This window comes from Bison bison, unplaced genomic scaffold (genome assembly GCF_000754665.1).
Source record: "Bison bison bison isolate TAMUID 2011002044 unplaced genomic scaffold, Bison_UMD1.0 scf7180017864068, whole genome shotgun sequence".
Taxonomy (NCBI): domain Eukaryota; kingdom Metazoa; phylum Chordata; class Mammalia; order Artiodactyla; family Bovidae; genus Bison; species Bison bison.
In genome coordinates, this window is record NW_011494640.1 from 2,375,570 (window position 1) to 2,399,786 (window position 24,217).

Below are 24,217 nucleotides of genomic sequence, written 5' to 3' on the forward strand. Positions count from 1 at the left end.
TTTAGTTGCTCTGAGGCGTGTGGAATCTTCCAGACCAGGGATGGACCCTGTGTCTCTTGCATTGGCAGGCAGATTCTTAACTATTGGACCACCAGGGACTTCCAAAATCTAATTTCTGTGTAAGAGTAGCACTTCACAGTCTGTGTTCCCCTTCTCCATCCATCAGCCCCTCATAGTGCCATGTAAGTTAGGTGGAGGAAGTATGGAGAAATTGAGACCCAGAGGGTTTGGCGAGTTCCTTAAGAATATAGAACTGGCACATGTCACCACTAATGTTCTTTGATAGCAACCCAGGCTGGCTTCATTTCACTCATGAAACAAACTGTGAGGGCAGCACAGGTGGTTAGAGGATTTCAGTGCACTGATTTTGTCTCTCAACCCCTCTGCCTGTATCACGAGTATCAAGAAATAGAAATTCAGATCTACATCACCTTCATTCAGATCCATCTGTCCATCTATAAAGTCAGCTTTCCAACTCATCCTGGGGCAGGGCAGTCTCCTGACTGCTTGCCGCGCCTGTTGTCTGCCAGGTTTTGATTCCATTTGCATGGCTCCAGGGTACATTTACTCCAAGTGCCAAGGGACAGAGTAAGACTGATTTGTTTGGTTTTTCATATGTTTGCTCAAATACTTGAGCACTTTCCTTGTGAAGATACAAAGATAAGTCAGATATGGCTCCAGCTCTCAAAAAACTGATGGTTTCTTATAGAAGCTAAGCTGTGTGAAATTGGCACCGTGCGGTACAAGGTACTAGGGCTGAAAGACAGACGGAGGTGTGAATTTCACAGCGGGCCAGAAGCAGAACTGGCTTCCAGCTGTTAGGTTAGGGAGGCTTTATGAAAGTGGCATCTGAGTACTCACTACTGTATATAAAATCGATAAGTAGTGACTTATTGTATAGCACAGGGAACTATATTCAATATCTTGCTGTAACATATTAATATAATGCAAAAGAATCTGAAAAAGGATATGTAGAACAGTCACCTTGCTATACACCTGAAACTAACACAATATGGCAACTCAACTATATTTCAATTTTTTTAAAAAGTGGCATTTGAGGGTAAGAAGAGAAAACATAGGGAGAAATTGGAGTCAGTCATGGAAAGCCATAAATGGTAAGAGGTAAGTTTCTATCTATAGGCACAGGGGAATTGTTGGTAGTTTCTGAGCTTGGGAGTGGATAGGAAAGATTAATGTGGCCTCAGCATAAGGTAGTGAAGAAATGGGAGACTGGGGCAGGGAGATGGTGAGGAGGCAGTTATAGTACTTGTGTATTCACTTATCTCTGACACTGGCAGACACTGTCAAAGCACGTGGTCCTCGTATAATCTCTTCTCCCCTGGACCTCCCAGTGCCAGCCTCACTACCTCCCATTGCTTCCTGAAAAGTTCATCTGTATTGGCCACTGCTACCGTTTTACCTCCCGTTCTTTTCTCAGCGCACTGTGAGGAAAGACCCCTACCCAACACCCCACCTGCTTCATGAGGTCAGCCGGACATTTCCAGAGCTGATCCAGTGAGTGATTTTCAGATGTTATCTTTCTGACCACTCTCAGTAGTTAACTCTGATCTTTCCTTCTTGAAATTCTTTCTTCCCCTGGCTTCTGACACCTTGAGTACCCATTGCTGTTACCTTTGTCCATTTCTTTTCAGCCTCATCATGGGATTGTTTAATGTCAGTGTGTCCAGCATTCCATCATGGCCTTGCTTCTTTAACATCTTATCATTCCTGTTCATTTGTTCATTTAACAGATATTTATTGAGCACTTCCTATATGCCAGGCACTATTCGTTTATAGTGAATGAATATTCGTTTATAACAGTGAACAAAAGACAGTGCTTGTCCTCGTGGAGCTGACATTCTAGCGTTGTGAGCCAGACAGTAACACATAAGTACCTGTATAATATGAAGAAGAGTTGACTCATTGGAAAAGACTCTGATGCTGGGAGAGATTGGGGACAGGAGGAGAAGGGGACGACAGAGGATGAGATGGCTGGATGGCATCACTGACTGGATGGCATCACTGACTCACTCAGTGAGTCTGAGTGAACTCCGGGAGTTGGTGATGGACAGGGAGGCCTGGCGTGCTGCAATTCATGGGGTCGCAAAGAGTCAGACACGACTGAGCGACTGAACTGAACTGGACTGAATATGAAGAACTAAAGCAGGGACAAAGTTGACTGAGAGTGAGGGGGTGCTATTTTATTTACTGTTGACCAGGACTTGCTAACAGGTTGCCTTTAAGCAAAGACCTTAAGTGAGTAAGAGAGCAAACTGCAGAGATATCAGGGGGAACATTCCAGGCAGAGAGAAGAGCAAGGTGCAAAGGCCCAGGTGTAGGATCACACTTGGCAAGTGAACAAAAGGAACAGCCAGGATGCTAGTGTGGCTGGAGTGGAGTGAGTAAGGCAGCAAGTGTTGGGGGATAAGGTCAGAGAGGCTGAGTGAGGGTGGACCAGGTAGGCCCTTGAAGGCGATGAGAAGGTCTTTGAGTATTGCTCCGCAGAGAGTGACTTGAGATGACATGTATTAAAAGGATCCTTCTGAGTACTGTGTGCAGTTACCTTCTAAGTGGGCCTCTTGCTTCTCCTCTCGCTTTCCTGTAGACTACAGGGGAGCATAGGCTACGGGGAGCATAGACTGTCAGGGAGTGAGGTGGGAGCAGGAAAACCGCTTAGGAGGTAACTGCAGTAACCCAGGTGAGAGGTGTGCGCCTTCTTCTTTTTCTTTTCTTTAAAATAGATTTTATTTATTTTGTCTTATTTATTTATTTATTTGACTGCACCAGGTCTTAGTTATGGCATGTAAACTCTTAGTTACAGCACATAAACTCTCAGTTATGGCATGCGGGTTCTAGTGCCCTGACCAGGGATTGGACCTGGACCCCCTGCATTGGGAGCACAGTCTTAATCTCTGGACCACCCGGGAAGTCCCATTTTTCTATTTTTTTAAATTTTATTTTATTGTTGGGATATAATTGCTTTACAAGGTTGTGTTTCTGCTGAACAACAAAGTGAATCAGCTATTTGTATATACGTAGCCCCTCCCTCTTGTGCCTCTCTCCCACCCCACTCGCCTTGAATCAGTGTGGTAGCAGTAGGCAGGTGAGATGTGATTGGGTTAGGACTGTACTGACTCTGAAAGATAGAGCTGACCAGAGTTCCTAATGGCTGTATGAGTGTTATGAGAAAAAGAAGCATTAAAGATGGCCTTAATGTTTTTACCTTGAGCGATTGATTTAAATGTTATGTTTGTGGTGCCCGTTGGATATCCCAGTGAAGATGTGCAGTAAGTGATTCCATCTGTAAGTCAGAGCTGAGATATAAATCTAGGGTCATTGTTGGATCTGCACAATTTAAATTCTGTGTATTCCATAGATCTAGAAGGAGAAGATAAGAGACCTAAGGACTGAGCCCTGGGAAGCCCCAACATTGGGAGGTCAGGAAGATGAGGGAGCCAGTGGAGGAAGCTGAGAAGGGGCAGTGGGCGAGGCAGCAGAGAATCAGGAGTGCTGCGGTACTCCCCTGGTGGTCCAGTGGGAGAGACTCTGTGCTTCCAATGCAGAGGGTGCCGTTTGATCCTGGTGGGGAAAGTAAGATCCCACGTGGTGCATGGCACAACCAAGGAAGGAAGGAATAGTGATGGGTGTCAAGAGGAGAAAACATTTCAAGATAACGGAGAAATCAACAATGTCCGGTACTGTGTGTAGGCAGATTGAGGACTGATCATTGGGTTTATTAATGGAGAGGTCATGGGTGAGCAGTATGATGAAGTGGTGGGGAAAAGACCAAATGGAGTAGGCTTAGATGAGGACTCAGAGACTCCGCTGGCAGTCCAGTGGTTAAGATTTCCCCTTCCAATGCAAGGGTTACAGGTTTGATCCCTGGTCAGGGAGCTAAGATCCCACGTGCCTTAGGACCAAAAAAAATCAAGTCATGAAACAGAAGCAATATTGTAACAAATTCAGTAAAGACTTAAACAATGGGAGGGGAAACATCAAATAGGATGCCTAAAACTTAAAGAAAAATTAAAATAGATAAGCAACAAAGATATATTGTACAGCACAGTGAATTGTAATCATTTTCTTATGAGGGAGCATAAATTGTAAAAATACTGAATCACTGTGCTATACACCTGAAACCTATATAATATTGTAAATAAACTATACTTCATAAAAATAATAAAATAAAATGGTGATTATGGTGATTATTGGAATATTAGAATAAAGCACTAAGCCCAGAGACCTCAAAAAAAAAAAACCCCAAAACCCTCAAATGTAGATGTGAAGATGGTATAGTACTTCTTTCAAGAAATTTACTGTGAAGGGAACAAAGAAATGCTTCCATGGCTGGAAGGGGATGTGAGGTTAAGGTCTCCTGCACTGCAGGCGGATTCTTTACTGTCTGAGCCACCAGGGAAACCCAAGTTTCAGCTTAGGTAGGAGAAAAATTCGGGAGATGGATGATGGTGAGAATTGCAGAACCATGTGAATGTACTTAGTGCTACTGAGCTGTACAGTTAAATATGGTTAAAACAGTCTGTTTTATATTATGTGATCTTCACCACATAAAAAAACATTAAAAAAATGTGCTGCTTGGGTCCCACCCCACCCATTAGCTTGGGATGGAGATTGGGCATTAGTATTGTTTTTCATTTTAAGCTGCATTTTTATATGCAGGCAAAGTTGAGACCTCTTCGTCTAGGATTGGGTGGCTGAGATGGATTGGAGGATAAGGTCTCTGGAAGAAAGGAGATCCAGGAACAGAGGGGCCAGGGCATTGGAAGGGTCATTTTTGGTATTCACACCAAGAATTTTTCCAGGAGTAGAGTCTGAAGGCAGTGTGATCAAATCTCCAAGGAGCAAGATGACCCGGGGACTCCTAGATGACTGTAATAAGGATGAGCATCGGTATCATCTGATGGGATGACCTTCAAAACATCTTGCTCTGGAGATGACAGTGAAGCCCGAGGAAGACCTACCCTCCCCTGATCCAGGGTGTCAAGGCCATGGGTTAACGGAATCAGGGTGCTTAGGGGACAGCCAGGCCTCAGTTAAAGCAACCACTCAATCTACTGAGGACTCATAACTGTATTCTTTGCTTCTTTCCCCAAGCTCCAGATTGATCTGTCTAATCCAAGTATCCCCCCTGCCCCACCCCCACCAAAAAAAAGTGGATGCACTGAGCCTGCCTCAAACATGATAAAATCCCGACTGACCTCATTCATCCTGCATCTGCTTTTCCTCCTGTGTTCCCTGCCTTGGTTTATTCCACCATCACCTATCACGTCAGCTAACCTAGAATCAGTGTCATTTAGAATCTTCCCTTTCCTCTGCTCTGTCCTCCCCATTGAGGTCATCATATGCTGTGAATTTTATTTCTCAATTCTCTCTCCTCGTCTCCGCCTCCACAGTCACAGGCTTTAGTTCTGTCTTCTCTCATCCCCTCCCCACTGGACTTCCTGCCTTTAATCTTGCCTCTCTTAAACCCTTCCCCTGCATTATCCCCAGAGGAATCCTTTAAAAGTCATATCACCTTGTACCTTCCTTGCTTAAAACCCTACCTGCTTAAAGGATAAAGTCTGAGTTCATTAACATGTTAGTGTTGCAGAGGCAGGGATTTTTGTCTTTTCTGATCACTACTGTATCCCCAGGGCCTAGAACCCAGTCTGGCACATTGTAGGTGCTCAGGATAAATTTGCTGAGTGAATTCATAAATGTGACCTTGGGACCTTCCCCAGAAGTTCTTGCCCCTTTCCTTGGCTTCATTCCTCATTCTTCTCCACCCTGCTTTGTATTCCCTATTCTCATTTACCTCTGTGCCTAAACTTGTGCTGTTTCCCTGCCTGAGATACCCTTTCTCTTTCTCAAACTCCCAGTGAACTCCTATTCATCCTTCAAAACCTTGCTCAAAGGTCACCTCTCCTGTGAGATCATCTCTGAACTCCAGGAGAGAATTCATTATTTTCACTATCTTTCTTTCTTCTTTTTAAAAATTTTTTATTAGAGAACAGTTGTTTTTCAATGTTGTGTTAGTTTCTGCTGTACAGCAAAATGAATCAGTTATATGTATACATATGTGCTGTGCTGTGCTTAGTTACTCAGTCATGTCCAACTCTTTGCGACCCCATGGACTGCAGCCTGTCAGGCTCCTCTGTCCTTGGGGATTCTCCAGGGAAGAATACTGGAGTGGGTTGCCATGCCCTCCTCCTGGGGATCTTCCCAACCCAGGGATTGAACCCGGGTCTCCTGCATTGCAGGCAGATTCTTTACCAACTGAGCCATCAGGGAAGCCCAGGTATACATATATCCCCTCTTTTTAGATTTCCTTCCCATTTAGGTCACCATAGAGCTACGCTGGTGGCTCAGATGGTAAAGAATCCCCCTGCAATGCAGGAGACCCAAGTTTGATCTCTGGGGCAGGAAGATCCCTTGGAAAAGGGAATGGCAACCCACTCCAGTATTCTTATTTGGAGAATCCCATGGACAGAGGAGCCTGGCAGGCTGCAGTCCATGGGGTCACAGAGTCAGACATGACTGAGTGACTAAGCACGGTAGCACAGGGCATTGAGTAGAATTCTCTGTTATGCAGTAGATTCTTATTAGTTATCTATTTTATACACACTAGTGTATATATGTCAATCCAAATCTCTGATTTCATCCCACCGACACCCTTGTCTACATTTCTTCATCACTTTGAACTTTGCATTTGTTACATTATATTGTATGACTTTGTTTACATGTCTTTCTCTCCTGCTAGACTTATCTTCTTGAGTGAAGAAACAAGTATCTTGATAACAATGTATCTTGACACAGTGCCTCACATGTAATAGGCATTCAGGTGAACTGCTCTTCTGGGGGAGCCAGATCATAAGAGAGAAGGGAAATGTTGCAGTAATTCATACTTTCCTGATGGAGATGTAGTTAATGGTTATTTTTTCCCCCAAGGTCTAACAGTGGACCCATTTTACTTAATGTTTTTGTAGATAATCAGGAAGAAGGTGGTAGCACAATGCCAGGCTGATGGGGATAAATGATAAGAAGAGTCCACAGTGCCAGGGGAGTGAGCAGGAAACTGGTCTCTCAGTGCCAGTGTAAGCAGTGAGAAGTAAATAATCCGACATGTATATGCAGTGCTGAGCCACGAGCTGCTGCTTTTATTCCGGGAGACAGATTTTGGAGTCATTATTGTTGTTCAGTCACTCAGTCATATGACTCTTTGCAACCCCATGGACTGCAGTACACCAGGCTTCCCTGTCCTTCACCATCTCCCAGAGTTCGCTCATACTCATGTCCATTGAGTTGATTATGCCATCCAACCATCTCATCCTCTGTTGCCCCCTTTTCTTCCTGCCTTCAGTCTTTCCCAGCATCAGGGTCTTCTCCAATGAGTCAGCTCTTCTCATCAGATGGCCAAAGTATTGGAGCTTTAGCTTCAGCATCAGTCCTTCCGATAAATATTCAGGGTTGATTTCCTTTAGGATTGACTGGTTTGATCTCCTTCATTATAGATTATGAAAAATGTTAGACATTATCAGCATGGGAACTAGAAGCTAAAGAAGATAATCTCCACCCTTACATAGAATGATGTTGGGTACTCACTTGACGTTCAGCTTGCCATACTTTTGGCAGCACCTCAGGAAAGGTATAAAGCCCAGGTAAGTGTCCCAAGAAGGTCTCAGAGAAAAGGAGTTACTCCTGCGTTGAGAGAGACCGCAGGAGCCTGGCCAGATTAATCAGGAGAGAAACACCGAGGTGATGTTACAAAAATGGCTGACGTTTATGAGAGCTTATTATGTGCCGGGTGCTGTGTTTCAGGTATTACCTCATTTTGTTCTTACCACAATCCTGTGAGGTGGGAATTATTATTATCCCTATTTTACAGATGAGTGAATTAAAGCACAGAGAAGTCAGGTGAGATGCCCAAGATCACACGGCTTGTAAGTGGCAGAGCCAGAACGCGACTCCTAATTTCTATGCCTGGAAAACTTGAGTTATTAGTGCCTCCGCATATATGATATGATCAAATTCTGTAAAATCCTGAAGGGCATGGATAGAGGAAATGAGTCTCAGAACACTGCCAATAGGGTAACTCAGGAAACTTGAAAGGGTCAGTCTCTATACATGTGGGTGATAATCATGTTGTCACCCTAACAGCTGTATGAACAAGGTGGAAAAAAAAAGGGAAAAAGATTTAAATGAATTTTTAGATATTTGATGATCTCATATATACAGAGTTAATATAAATTCCAAACAGTGTGGGGGCTGCTTTATAGCAAACCTCTCCTATATATGCCTGAAAGCTATTCCGGGAGCTGTTGTCAAAGAAAGCATGAAACCTGGTCTGGAGGTCTGATCCATCGTAATAGTTGTTTGTTTTTTTCCACACATTTTTGAGGGTCATTATATCAGTTCAGGAGGTTTGCATTAGTCAACTCAGGCAGGCATAACAGAATATCACAGGCTAAGTAGTTTTATCAACAGAAATTTATTATCTCACAGTTTTGGAGGCTCAGTCCAAGATCGAGCTGCCAGCATGGTTGGTTTCTAGTGAGAGCTCTCTTCCTGGCTTGCAGACAACTACCTTTTTGCTTGTCCTCACGTGACCTGTCCTCTGTGCAAGAATAGAGAGAGAAAGCCATCGTTCCTGGCACCTCTGGCATTGTTCCTCTTCTTATAAGGATCCCAGTCCTATCAGATAAGAGCTCTACCCTTGCGACCTCATTTAACCTTAATTACCTCCTTAAAGGCCCTGTCTTTACATACAAGTGGCACTGGAGGTTATGACTTTAAGATAGGAATATGTGGGGAGGGATGCAATTCATTCTATAACAGGGTCTCGATCATTATTTTCCTAAAATGAAATCAAGGAGAATAGACATTATCAGAGTGAGTATTATTTTGGAAAGTGTTTCAAGCTGTCCACATGAGGATACATGTGTTCTCAGGCTGTGACATAAGCGCTGTTTCTAACTCTGAGCCACAGAGAAGTTTGAAAGCTGATGCCTCACAGCATTCCTTGCAGTCTTGTATCAGAAGCCCGTTTCCCTCTCTGGCTGACCCAGAGCCCAGCAGAGTCAGGATCTGCAGACACCGTCTTGCTGTTAGCTGCTGGTGGAGTTGGGATTCTCCCTCTTGAACTGGGCTGGTGGAGTTCTCCTGCTCTGGATTCCATCCATTGGAGGGCAGCCAGTCTTGTTGCTGCTTACAGTACCGTTTGTTCCCCAGGTGATGTGCTGGTGGTGCCCATCAAGCTGCACAAGTGTCCTTTCTGCCCCTACAGTGCCAAACAGAAGGGCATCCTTAAGCGGCATATCCGCTCGCACACAGGGGAGCGGCCCTATCCTTGTGAGACCTGTGGCAAGAGGTTCACTCGACAGGAGCATCTGCGGAGTCACGCGCTCAGTGTAAGTGTCGCAGCTGTTGGATCTCTCAGGATGGCGGAGAGTGGCGGGGCGTGGAAGGTGGTTCATGAAATGTGTTTAATGTAAAGGTGAAGCCCCTCAGTTTTTCACTTCTCTGTCCACTGGGGTATTGTCAGAGAATTTTAAACATGTATTTCTTCTACTAAATTATAGCTGGGTTAGTGGAAAAAGAAAAAGTGAAAACTTATACGGTTACAAACTAGTTTTCCTAGAAGGAAAGTTAAGAAAGTTCAGATCCTAGTCTGAGGATGATTGTCAAAAGGCAGAGAACACTGGGGCTTAGGGATTGGGAGTCTGTTCCCCCAAGGGTAAGCTGCAGCCTCAGTTTCCCACCCAACCTCAGCACCCCGGGGTAGGGAAGAGGTATAACACCATTTATAGGGCTGCCTGTGAGCAGCAAAGGGGACCCCCGGCCAAGGGGCCCTCCCTGCCCACTAGCTGCTGCCTAGGATTCTGTCTTCCATGTAAGTGGGTGAGTCCCAGCTGCTAAAAAGCATTCAGACCATGTAGAAAGGCATTGTATTTAAGATTATCTTTGAGCAAGGCAGCCACCAGGGACTTCCCTGGTGGCTCAAATGGTAAAGAAGCCACCTACAATACAGGACACCTGGGTTCGATCCCTGGTTTGGGAAGATCCCATGGAGAACGGAATGGCTACCCACTCCAGTATTCTTGCCTGCAGAATTCCACGGACAGAGGGGCCTGGTGGGCTACATTCCACGGGGTCACAGAGTCAGGCATGACTGAGTGACTAACACTTGAACAAGTCAATGAGTCTTTGAAAACTCCGACATAAAAATGATTTGGATTTCAAAAGACACTCTCAAGAATGTGAAAAGACAACCCACAGAATGGGAGTGGTGCCACTTCACACAAACTTGGATTGCTATAATAAGCAATTTATAATAACACGGTGCTGGTGAAGAGGTAGAGAAACTGGAATCCTCATATACTGCTAGTGGGAACACCAACTGGTGCAGCCACTGTGCAAGACAGTTTAGTGTTTCCTCCAGAGGTTAGGCATGAAGTCACCATTGTCGCTCAGTCGTGTCTGACTCTTTGAGACCCCATGGACTGTGGCCCCCCAGGCTCCTCTGGACCCTGGAGAAGGGAATGGCTACCCACTCCAGTATTCTTGCCTGGAGAATCCCATGGACAGAGGAGCCCCCAAAATAGAAACAATCCAAATATTTATCACTGATGAATGAATAAACAAAGTGTGGTGTACCCCTATAATGGACTATTGTTTAGCCATAAAATGAGATGAAGTCCTGATACATGCTACAACATGGAATAACCTTGAAAGCATTAGGCTCCGTGAAAGCAGCAAGTCACCAAAGGCCATCTATTATGTAATTCCATTTATATGAAATATACAAAGTGGGCAGACCCACTGCGATAGAGAGTAGATTGGTGGTTGAAGCCTGTGGGGATGGGAGAGATAAGACCATTAATGGGCACAGGTTTTCTTTTTGGAGTGATGAAAATGTCCTAAAATTAGATGGTGGTGATAGTTGTACAACCTTATGAGTATGCTAAAAACCACTGAATTGTACACTTTAAAAGGGTGAATTTTATGATATGTGAATTACAGTTTTGATAGTATCTAGACTTAGATACATTCAAGGTGACTGACTGACTGCCTTTCCTCTCAGTGTTGGACCCAGCACACTTACCTGAGAATGGCTTTATCCTAAGATGTTAAGTTTTTGTTTGGCCTTTTTTTTCTCAAATTAATCTCCAATCCATCTTGGCAAAAATCGGTCCCTGGGTGCCTCTAAGATGTTTCATTGGTTGTAATCCGCATTCCACTCTGTACTAGATCCAGTCTACTATTCAAAGGCTCCATCAGGCTGCAAGGGTCACAAACACACTCAGGTTGACTCAGGAAACCCAGGAAACCTCATGGGAACCCAGGACATGTAAGGGCAGCTCCAGCAACCTAAGTATTGTTATTGGCCCTTCTCCTGCATCAGCCTCTCTGTCTGTCTCGCTTCTTGTATGTATCCTGCATCCAGAGCTCTCCACAAGGGAGGCTCTTATTCATTCACAGATCCCCAGTTGGCTGGAGTTCCTGAAGAGTGCACACTTCAGATAGATAGTTCCTTATACAAAGAGGATCCCTGGGGCTGCTGTCCTCATGAGGAGTTGCATGGGGTTAGGAGATCAAGTTCTCTTTTCTAGTATGCAAAGCTCTTTTCATATGTAAGGAACACATTTATCAACAAAGAAGTCAAGGCTGAAGCATCCGCTGGCATGTTTGGGAAATACACTGTTTGGGAAATCTGCCTTCTTAATAACTAAACATTCCAAAGTATTTAAGAAGCCATGCCTAAAATCCTAATTGGTTCACCGATTGCCCTTTCCATGCCAGGCACTAGGGATACAGTAACAGATGTGACACAGAGGACAGAGAACATGGGTGAAGCTAGTCTGTGACCTCGTGGAGCTTATAATCTATCAATTTCTATAGCTCTATAATCTAGTAAATTATAAATCTGTAACCTAGTAAATTTTACCAATGATTTGTTAGACATGAAGGGAGAAGTATAGGTGAGACTATATAGCTGGGAGATCTAGTCTGGCCTGGAGCATCAGAAAAGACTTCCTTGAAAGGCATTAGTGGAAATTCCTTGACAATCCAGTGGTAAGGACTCCATGCTTTCACTGCCAAGGTGCCAGTTTCATCACTGGTCAGGGATCTAAGATCCTATAAGCCTGTGGCACAGCCAAGAAAAACCACAAAAGGACTTTAGTAAGAGGGGAGAGGGGGCAGTGGGGAGGAGGGCTTGCTCCATGCACATCCCATGGCCCTGGGCTGGAAAGGATCTTGATGAGGCTGAGATGGTGGCAGAAAAAGCAAAAGGAGAGTGGTGAGAAATGCAGCCAGAAGGTCATCCAGGGGCCGTATCACATGGGGCCCTGAAGGCCATGGCTCCTCCTCTTTTCTCTGACATGCACTGTGCTGGTGATTTTAGGTGCATAGATCCAACCGTCCAATCATCTGCAAGGGCTGCAGAAGAACCTTCACGAGTCACCTGTCACCGGGGCTGCGGCGCTTCGGGCTGTGTGACAGCTGCACCTGCATTACAGATACGCACGACGACGATGACGAATTGATGCCCATCAACCTCAGCCTGGTGGAGGCGTCGTTCGAGAGCCAAGAAAAGAGTGACACAGACAGTGACTGGCCGATCTATGTGGAGTCTGGGGAGGAAAATGACCCCGCTGGAGAAGATTCTGACGACAGACCCCAAATTCAGCCCAACTTATCTGGTGGAGACACGCTTACGTAGCAGTAACTTGGTGGAGGAGAGGGTTTAGAATTTGTTCTTGCTGATTCTGTGAGTGAAAGCCACCCTTTGTCCAATGGCGTGGAACCCTGAGAGGAACATTTTTTCACTGCCAATTATTTGCATTTTTGTTAGGCTGCACAGTGGAGGTTGGATTCTGTGACTCAGAGGACTAACGATTTTTTAGTGGTGCCCCTGGTTTCTGAAGGCTTTCTGAGTGAATCAAGGTTGGCCCTGAGGCTTGCTGTTTTTTCCAGAGCTATGCATCCAAACTCTGGATTGGAGAAAGATAAGAAAACCTCTATAGCTGTTTTTGTAGTTTCTCAGTCTTCTGCATTCCTATGTCGTCATCCTCTTTCTCTGAAAAGGTGGGCAAGAATATATTAAATTTCGAGATCAATCTTACCTCTGCCAAGCCTCTCCTGATCAATTCTGTACTGTAACTTTCTGGTAAAGCGTTAAGCAGAAAGCTTGCTTGATTTAAGGTAGGCAGGGCTGTCTGGCTTTATGATTGTAAAAGGTACTTTCTAAATCTAAGATTGCAGTTTTAGAGGCTGAGGGTATTTATGTGCAGACAAGCATGGAAATGAGCTGAAAGGCTCCTTATGGCACTGTGACTTGCCCCCGTCAAATTACATTTTAAGTTAGCCCCAGGAAGGGAGCCTGAGAGCCCAGGTCTGGGTGGTTTCCCTGTCTGGCTTGGTGTTTGACAATTGTGCGCACACAAATAACCCGTTTTACGATCATGAAGCAAGTCATTTGGGCAAAGCTCAAAATGCTCCTCTGTGTTTTCCAGCCATTTCTGAGAGCCACCACTGTGTAACCTGGCAATGCAGCCATCACTGCCATTCTTTTACTTTATGAATAGAACTTTAATTGGAGGGAAAGGGTAAGCCTACATAAGCAAGTTATATTTCCAAATTGTTTACCTTTAAAAGATCATCTGGAGGGAAAGGGAAGGTTAGTAGAAGAACAGATTTTTAAAACCAGTCTGTTCTTTATTCACTTTGCAGCCATACAATTATTCTAACAAAAGAGACTGTATTTCTTTAAAAGGCTAAAGAACAAGAAGTATTATGGATTAAAGATATTTCAGGCACTTCTGTAATTTTGTCTTATGTTTAAGTATCCAAAATGGATTTTAAAGGAAATTCCTTTTCTTCCTTTAATTTTTTGGGACCCCATGGACTGTAGCCCTCCAGGATCCTCTGTCCATGGGATTCTCCAGGCCAGAATATTGGAGTGGGTTGTCATTCCCTTCTTCAGGGGATCTTCCCAACCCAGGGATTGAACCTGGTTCTCCCACATTATAGGCAGATTCTTTACCGTCTGTGCCACCAGGGAAGCCCTCCTTTAATTTTACTATAATTATATTTCAAAAGGTAGTAAAAAATATCACTTTCTACCTCTTTAACCAAAAAAATATAAATTTGCTTGTAAAAAAATGTTAGCATTGAAGGGTTCAGAAAGTGTTTAGACCATGCTTCTCAACAGAAGTTGGAACCCCAGGACAGTGCTGCTCAAACTGTGGCCTGAAACAGCTTCAGCTCCATGAATTCCTGGATCCCAGTCCATACAGTAGGGCCATACCCTGGCCTGCAGTTGATCGGAAATTTAAAAATGGGTCTTTTGGGAATTCCCTGAAGTCCAGTGGTTAGGACTCCATGCTTCTGCTGCAGGGGTCCTGTGTTCCATCCCTGGTCGGGGGACTGGACTCCCTGGAAGGCACACTGCGCAGCAAACTGAAAAACCAACAACAAAAAAATGTTACCTCTTTTATCAGAGGTAGTTGGAAAATTACTGTTCTAGGTCAAGAGTTACACACAGAAAATTATCAAGGACCAGAAATACTTTTCTTACCAGAAATGAGACTATTAGTGTTGTTTTAGAAGAGGGACCTTAGCAAGAGGGAAACCTAAATGGAGGTGTAAAAGATATACTTTGCAAGGAGTTTTGTTATGTTTTGCTTTCTTTGTCTAAAGTATTTCTGATGTTTTAATTTGACCTTTCTACCTCACAGCTCAACTCTCAGCCTGCTTTCTCCAGCAGAGCAATGATCCTCTCTGGTGACCCCATGATCTATTCATATCCCTGGGTGCAAGATAAAACATTTTACATTAGAGATTTCACTCTAAGACAGTGATTTTCAACTGGGGGTGATTTTGCTCCCCAGAGGACCTGTATCCGGCAGTGTCTGGAGACCCTCTCAAGTGTCATAGCTTGGGGTGGGGTGCTGCTGGCATCCAGTGGGTGGAGGCGGGGATGCTGCTAAATGCCCTCAAGGTATAGGACGGTCCCTACAGCAAAGATGAATGTAGTCCACAATGACAAGAGTACCAAGGTTGAGAAACCAGCTGTAAGATAAAGCAGGATTTAAAAAAATGATATCTTTAATGAACTTAATTTTATTGTACATTTTAGGCTACCTTTTACCTTCATAATATTTATTAGATCCTTATGCTTCTCTGGTGGCTCAGATGGTAACGAATCTGCCTGCAGTGCAGGAGAGCTGGGTTCAGTTCCTAGGTCAGGAAGATACCCTGGAGAAGGGCATGGCAACCCACTCTAGTATTCTTGCCTGGAAAATCTCATGGACAGAGGAGCCTGGCAGTCTATAGTCCATGGGGTCGCAAAAAGTTGGACACAACTGAGCAACTTACATTTTCACTTACACTCCCACAAGTTTTGAAAATAGTGGATTCATTAAATGAAGACACTGAGGCCAGATGATAGATGGTCCATGACTTGCCTGAGATCTGATTAGATGTGTGATGTGGAAACTTAGAAATTCTGATCTGATTCGTACTGCTAGAACTATTACTGGGCTCTGATTTTAAAGTAGCAAAATCATTGAGAGGAAAATGGAATGTGAAGCTTAGTATTTAAACAATTCTATTTCTCTGTAATGTCTCAGATTGTTACATTCCTGGTTGGCTGTTTGGAGTTTGTGTGTTGGCATTGGGAATAACTAGATTTGGTAGTTGAATTCTATTACATTTAAAGGAGATAATTCCTCTGTATGGACTATCAGATCATAAACTGCCCGCAGTTTTAAATTTATGTTCACATTTGGTGGTCAGTATTTTTAACCTACACAGTGTCTCTGAGGTTTAATTTGTGGAGTTGGTGATATTTTTATAAGTAGATTCATAGTTTTTCCAATGCAGACCATTCATGATCTAGTTTATATTTGGCATCTTTCTGGCACATTCAATCCAGATCTTTTTGTCTTCTATTACATATATTGAATGAATGGGAACAAGATTCTTACTTGTAATGGAATTTTAAGATGGCATCCTTGGACAGTTGTTTCTCTTGGGAAAAGTGAACAGGCTTTCAAGGCAAGGGTTAGAAAGGAATGAAAATAAGGCACATTATCTGTAATACATTTAGAAATCATCATCATGGCTTCTGGTCATTTGGTGGAAAGATGCCATTCTGATGTAAATATTTTGGTGGTCACTAGACTTTGAATATTCCTTAAGAAAGCTATTGACTTAGTGGTCTGCAAAATATTGTGAAATTGAGTATTCTGGAGGATATACAGGTCAGAATACAACAAAAGTGTTTTGTTGTTGTTGTTAATTGATGTTGCGATAAACCCCATGGAGAGAAAGGCAACTGAGTGGCCTTCGGTCACCTGAATTGCTGCTGCTTCATTTGGACTTCTGAGTTGTTCTTGTGTGTCCTCTGTGCAGTGGCAATATATTATCTCCGGGTGGGGTAGGGAGGGGCACAGGGTTGGGGTGGGTGAGAAGTTCCCATCACACTGTTTTGAGCATCACCACTGTACTTTCTGCTGTTGCTTGTCCCTTGTAGCTTGCTTTGTGCTTTCACAAGGTCACACTATCTTCTGACTCAAAAAGGAGGCTGCTTTATTCAGCTGCTTATGATAGTGTTTTCATTGATTTTTGTTCAATATTTCCACCAAATATGGCTGTGTTCTTCACACCTCTCATTAAAGTTCTGACAATTTGAATTCTTTTCTTCAAATAATGCTTCTGTAGAGATAAATGGAAAGTTGTTTGTTTGGCAGGGGTGGCTTGGTTAGTTTCTAATATGTTCCTAGTTTTCAGAGGTGACACTAACTCACACCATTGTGATCAGCTGATATGGAGTCTTCATAACTTGAGGAGGACATTTAGCATCTGTTCTGATCCTCCAGATGGATAATATTACTACTGCCAATTCTTCATGGGCAATTGTGGTTTGGGGGAGCAATTTTTATATCCATCATTTGATTTTTTTTTTTTGGTCCTCTCTCAGTAGCATCTTAAAAATCAATGGGGGTTAGGATTGGGGTTATGTGCTTATATGAAGAAGGTTTAGCAATAACTAGCTTGGGGATTTTAAAGGCAGGTGTCAATTTGAGATAAATGTCTTGGTGGCATGTAATGGATATGGATTATATGTCATGCCGACTGTGAAGGGCATAGTTAGGATTTTTTTAGAAGCAGAACATGCTAGAACATGCCAAGCAGTTTCACATCTTTCTACTACCCATGGTCTCTGTGGCTTCTTCTACCACCAGAAACAGCAAGCAAATAGTAATAAGGTGCGTTCCAGGAGGCTACTTGGGCTCAACTAGATGTTTAGAAACAGTCAAACTCATAAACCATCACATCAGATTCACTAAGAAGGAGATAGGATGGTGGACTTTCCCTGGTGGTCCAGTGGTTAAGGATCTGCCCTCTAATGAAGGGGATGCCGGTTTGATCCCTGGTTGGGGAACTAAGATCCCACATCCCGCAGAGTGCCTGAGTGCCACAACTAGAAAGTCCGTGTGCTAAAGCTAGACCCGACACAGCCAAATACATAAATATTTTTTAAGAAACAAGGTTATAGGATGGGAAGCATGGCTCACCAACAGGGCAGAGCCAGATATTACTCTTTCATCAGAGTCCCTGCGTCTGTCTGTATGGCTCAGGTGCAAGGAGATAGACACACATCCCGCAAATATGGAAGCTATTCTGGCTTAAAAGCTTCTCGTTCCATGGGAGCGAGTATCTCTTATAACAACTCCACTGAAATATCTTCCCCACAAGAGACATGTCTCTTCCAAGAGTCACTACAGATAGGGAAGCCCAGAGCTGTGGCTTCCTATCAGGCATTTAATAGTTCTCCCAGTTTACAATTTACCAACTCGGGATCATTTCTACCATATGGAATGTTGCCTAGCAATGTGGTTGATATACTACTCTTCATTAGGTTGCTGGGGGAACAGAGCTGGAAAATTAAACCAAGGTTAAATTCTCACACAGAAGGGGAAAATGTTTTGTTATACCTTTGCCAAATGGTATGCTGAGCAATTATACAACAGATACTACGCCTATTTCCTAAAAAATAAAGCCAGAGAAAATTCCTATAAAGAGATGGCCTACACCAACTTATTTTTCCTTCCTTGAAGAGTATTCATTCTTTGTACTTAGTTACTTGTGATTAATACACTCTGCAAATTTTGCTGAGGTGTATTTAAGAGTTGGATAAATGGTCCCACCAAAATGTCTTGTATCCTTTTGCGCTACTCAGCATAGGCAGGTATAGTGTGACATCCTATAGGGACATCATTAAATGGAAATTTCTGGGGATTCCATCATTCACACCTTGATAGGAACCTGTGACCACCTGGCAACCACCAAACACCAGGTTTTTTATATGGTGCCTCTTATCATTGGATCATGTGGTGCTACCCTTGCCTGCTTCTATTGCTCCTCGCAGATCAATAAATGAGGACAGCCGGTTATTTATTCAACAGGTATCCAGTAATTATTTATGGAGTCCTTGTTGTTTGTCAGACACTAGGGGTACCTGTGAGATACATCAATGAACAAGCACAATCCCTGTCCTCAAGGAACTTGCAGTGTGTAATCAGGGAGGCTAACACTTAAACCATACAGTTTGGGGTGTGACAGTAGAGGCAGGAACAGGGTGTTCTGAGAATGCTTGGGCAGAGTGTCCAGCCCAATCTTAGAGCCTTAGAGAAGACCTTCTTGTCTCTTGTCCAATAAACTCCTACCTTTGGGATACAATTTATAAACAACTCAGTTTCTGATATTTCTTGCCTTTTTCAAACATGGTAGCTTTGGATATTAACAGTGTTTAAATTACATGTTTTATTCAATTATATATAAATACTACAAACCTTTCAGAACATCCTAGTCTTTAGCAAATATGCATCAGGTGCTATGGTTTTCTTATTTAAGAAACAACAACAACAAACAACTTCCCATCATCTCCACCCACTGTAATAAGTTAGAAGAAAGGTATTGGTCCTCTGACAGATGGAGGAGCCCCATTGCATATGGATTGAGTCTTGGTTGGCCATGTAAACTAGTTAATTCCCCAACCAGGTACATACAGAATAGAACCATTAAATCAAAGGACTGGAGATAGTCTCCTCCAAAGAGATTTTATAGAGAGATGAAACAACTAGTATTTAGTTCCCACGCAACTAGTTAGGATCAGAAGCCAGATCCTGCCAAGCCAATGCTGATAACAAACAAACATGTCTGGGCAGGCAGCAAAGACCATCTGTAGACAGCATTTGTTTCCTTGGGTACCTATCAGACTAAAATTACAGCAGAGGAAAATGCTATTTTAGCCTCATGTGGCTTTGTGTGATCCTGGCCTGAATTCTTGTAATACTTAGACAGGGAAGGGGAAGTCACATGTTGAACATAAGGGAGTTAATTTAATTTCTTTTCCTATAATACCCACACATATTTGAAACAACATAAACTACCATCAACACACAGCAGATCAAAATTTTATTGTCTACTTATTTAATATGTATCAGGTATTTGATATTAATGTATTCACTTTTTTAAAACTTTGAAATTACAAATTAAAAAATTTACAGCATTATCTTGAAATTACTTTTTCCAACCTCTCTAGCTGATTTTTGAAACATAAATTGGGTATGATTCAGAGAAGGTGACAAGGATAATCATATTTGAAACAAAAACCCACATATTTTAAAGACAGCGACCCATATAATATGATATTGAGTAAAATTGTATTTTAGATATTTCTTGACTCAGTGGATTTTAATAAATCTATTATAAGAGCTAATTTTATTTAAAGCTGTGTGATAATATATGAAACTTCAAAGTAAAACAGATTAGCCACTTGACGATCTGAAAATACCTAGAAGCAGTGATCCTGGTTATTAATGAAATAACAAGTTTGGGATTAAAATGAATGCAAATCATCTTTAATTTGGTTACATCAACCTGGGGGTAAACAGGAAATAGTCTCAAACTAAATTTTTGTTTTGATTTCCAAGAAGTCAGATTAAGACACCCTGATGACAAATTTGGAGTAGAAACAGTACTATCCAAGTTCAAGGAAAAGTCTTTTGTTCCTTTATTGCTCATTTTGTCTTCAGAAACAAGTGTAATTTAATTGACTTTTCAGGGCATATATTTTACATGAAATTTTATGAATATAATATTAGTTAAGAAAGAAAATTCACAAAATAAAATAGAGCTCCAAATTAAAATTAATTTAGAAGATAATTAAGACTTATTAAGAAAATAATTAAGAAAATAAATAGAGCTCTAAACACAAGAAGCTTCCATCAACATCTTTTCCCACCTCTCTGTCCCCTGATGTTAGGACCAATTACTTCCTTATATTAGACAGTTTCTGAGCAGACTATTCCAAGCCAGGACATTTTAGATTCTGTGACGGAAGACTGACCACCCCTTGATGAGTGGGTGGTGTGGGATGCAAAATAAGCAAAAACTATGGCAGATAACACAAAAATCAAAAGAGGCACAGCCATTCTAAGTGCTTAGCTCTACAGGCATACACTTTCCAACAACTCTTAAAAGAAAAATAGAAACTGACTTTATTTTTAATCCACAAGTTTCCAAGTGGATTAGTTCCTCTAACAAAGGCACTTGTCAATACTGCTATCAAAAAAAGAAAAAAAAAAAGACAAAGTTGGAAATGATCCTGATCATTCAAACAATAGCAACTGATTCCTTCTTTTTAAGGAGTGGGGAACTTTCTGCTTTTTGCAATGGAATTGGTCTTTATGTTATAGTGGTTATGTACCAGATATGTTTATACGATTCAGTGTTGTGCACATTGTGTGTTGTTTTGCTATTTTTACTTTTTATTTATAAAGAACTAAAAATAAGACAGAATGAAGTAATAAATTGGTGGATATAATCTATATAATCTAGACCTGACCTCATTTCTGTTGTTTTGACATTCCATTTTTAAGATAAATCTCTAAGTCGTGTGCATATTTTTGTTTTAAAAATTATTTCTGCTTAAATAGTTTTAAATATTTATCTTCTAAAGACAGGAAGTTGATTCAGTGTTAGCAACGTATTGATATAATTTTACATTTTAAAAAATGTTGAGGCAGGTTTATTTAAGATTGGCTGGGCTCACTGCCAGCTCTTGAGAAAAGCATTTATAGCTTATAGACTTAAAAAAAAATTTCCACATAATAATATAGAACTACTAACACTAAATACACTTTATATCTGTTTGAAGACTCAATTTCATTTAGTAATAGGCAAAAACAGTTACTGTCTAGAACACAGGTTGGGTCAAAGCTGCTAGCTGCCTGGTTTTGGCAAATAAAATTTTATTAGAACACAAGTTCACCCATTCTTTTCCATATTGTATATGCCAGCTTTTGCACTACGGTGGCAAAGTTGAGTGGTTGCAACAGACTTTTCATCCACGAAGCCCAAAGTATTTGCTATCTAGCTCTATATAGAGAGCTGTGATTTAGAATGTTGGACAGGATGTGAAATCTGTTATTCCTTATGTAGAAATGATGAAGGCAAGGTAAGTTCTATCGATCTGGTGAGCATAACCAGAATTTAAACCAATCTGTGAACATCACTAGGATATAAACAAGTCTGGTAGGTATGAGAATCAGTGGAGTTTCGCAGCTGATGTATATGAAGCGTTGGCAGGAAGTTGCTGGAAGGATCTGACCAGGAGAAAACAAGTCATTTGTCTCAGCTCCAACGAAGTATGCCTGAGCCTTCAATGTGAGAGCTACAGGCAGAAACTAAATGAGCATGATGCAAGACCTTAGTGAGATGCTAGGAGCTCAGACTTCACTGCTTTGAACATCTGATGCCCAAAGCTTGAGACCAAGTGGGAGGGCAGGAACACTGACTGCTCTGCACTTCTGTAACTCTGCACTTCCTTGATGTGTTCTCAGTGGGCTTCCCGCATAGCTCAGTTGGTAAAGAATCCACCTGCAATGCAGGAGACTCGGGTTCGATTCCTGGGTTGGGAAGATCCCCTGGGGAAGGGATAGGCTACCCACTCCAGTATTCTCAGCACAGCTGTGGCTCATAGGCAGTAGCAAGACAGGTTAAATCTAGCCGGATAGGGAATTCCCTGGTGATCCAGGGAACTGGTTAGGACTCTGTGCTTCCACTGCTGGGGGCATGGGTTTGATCCCTGGTTTGGGGAACTAAGATCCTGCAAGCCGCGTGGTGCAGCCAAATCAATCAATCATCCAGCTGGACAGCCTGTAATGGTGAGCGCTGCAGGCAGGTGGGATGTCAGCTTTCCCAGGCACGCGTGAATTCAGCAGCAGCAGATAAGCAAGTGCTCTTCCTGGTCAGGGCACTTTTGGTTTCAAGGAACAGGCACTCAAGCAAGCTTAAGACAATGGTTCTCAAAGTATGGTTCTAGTTCTAGCAACATCAGCAGCATTCCTAGAGGCATTCGGATGCAAACGAAAGCTTGAGAACAGTTTTAAGAGCATTTATTTCAAGAGATAAATGAGTGACATTATGAGCGTCCTAGGAGAGCAAGTCAGCAGATCATCCGAAATTCGAAGTCAGGAGTGAGGCTATTATGGTTCTTGTTCATGCTCTTCGTCTGCCTCTCTATGCCTGTGTGAGGCTCCCCAGCCATTCTCAGACTAGTTTCCTTCCGCCACCATTCATCAGTTCTAAATGACTGCTCCAGCCCCTACCTGTCCTTTAGTTAAAATCCTCCAAAGGTGGGGCTTCCCTGGTGGCTCAGTGGTGAAGAATCTGCCTGCCAATGCAGGAGACATAGATTCAATTCCTGATCTGGGCAGATCCTACATGCCACAGAGCACCTAAGCCTGTGCCCCACAACTATTAAGCCTGTGCTCTAGAGCCTGGGAAACAACTACTGAGCCCATCTGCCCACAAGTACTGAAGTCTGCATGCCCTAGAACCTGTACTCCACAACAAGAGAAACTACTGGAATGTGAAGCCTGCACAGTGACCCGACTGCAGAGTGGCCCCTGCTCGCCGCAACTAGTGAAAGCCTGAATGCAGCAACGAAGACCCAGCACAGCCAAAAATAAATAAAATTATTTTTAAAAAACTATTTAAAAGGTCCTCCAAAGGAAAACACCTCAGTTTCTGCCCAGCAAAGGATAGGTTCCCTCAGGTCAATGGTAGCTTGGGCAGAAGAGGGCTCAGTCTGGAGATGAGGGTTGGAGGAGTGGAGCGGTTAGGGGATGTTATTTAGAAGTTTAAGGTGGGTGATGAGAAGGGATGAGGCAAATCCCCTGAGAAGCGGCACTGGGGAGGGCAGGTACATTGATATATATGTCTCCTATACCAAGAATATCAAGGAAGATAGGAAAATTTGGGGGAGCATGCCTTATACAGCTCCAGGAACTCTGAGAATCAATGGCAGAATTGTACATGGCTGTAGTGGTTTCCTTTAAATGTGGAGCAAAATATTTAGTTATATACCACAAAGAATTGAACTTGAAAACAGGTGTTCCAACAAAAACTTGTATGCAAACATTCTTAGCAGATCTATTCATAATAGCCAAAAGGTGGAAACACCCAAGTATCCACCACCAGATGAAAGGATAAACAAAATCTGGTGTATGCATACAACAGAATATTATTCATCCATTAAAAGAAATGAAGTTCTGATGCATGCTACAACTTGGATAAACCTCGAGAACATTAAGTTCAGCTAGAGAAGCTGGTCACAAAGGACACCGGTGTTGCACAATTCCATTTATAGAAAATACTCAAAATAGGCAAATCCATAGAGAGAAAAAAGCAGAGTGGTGGTTGCTAGCAGCTGGGTGGGGAGGAGGGAATGGCTGCTAATGGGGTGGTTTCCTTTTGAGGTGATGAAAAAGTTCTGGCACTAAACAGCAGTGATGATTGTACAACCCTGTGAATTGTACTTGATGTACTTGATGTCCCTGAATTGTACTTCAAAATAACAAATTTTATACTATATGCATTTTACAATATATATATATATATAGGACTCCCCTAGGTATTCGCCTAAGGGCAGGCTTGCGTCGTGGCAGCTGAGGCCCGGCCCGCGAGCCTCAATGAGGGCGTAGGCGCCCCGGGCCGGGTACCCCGAGACGTCCACGAACCGGGAGAACGGCGGCGGGAGGCGCAGAGGCGAGCGGGCGCCATTTGCAGCCCCGGGCTCAGCGGCCGTGGCGTGCCGGCTCTGAGGGGCTGGAGACGGTCACAAAGGAGGCGCGGCCGGGCGGCC

The 24,217-nt window shown here is 42.8% G+C and overlaps 1 protein-coding gene across 1 annotated transcript in view; it reads left to right on the forward strand.

Annotated features, from left to right (window-relative positions):
* The window catches only part of ZBTB8B (zinc finger and BTB domain containing 8B), a 16,404-nt gene extending 2,597 nt beyond the window's left edge, over positions 1–13,807 (forward strand). The window contains 2 exon segments of the mRNA XM_010836915.1: positions 9,226–9,404; positions 12,401–13,807. Coding sequence (XP_010835217.1) covers positions 9,226–9,404; positions 12,401–12,718 — 497 coding nt within the window. The 3' untranslated portion in view covers positions 12,719–13,807.
* Positions 13,808–24,217: the final 10,410 nt, after the last annotated feature.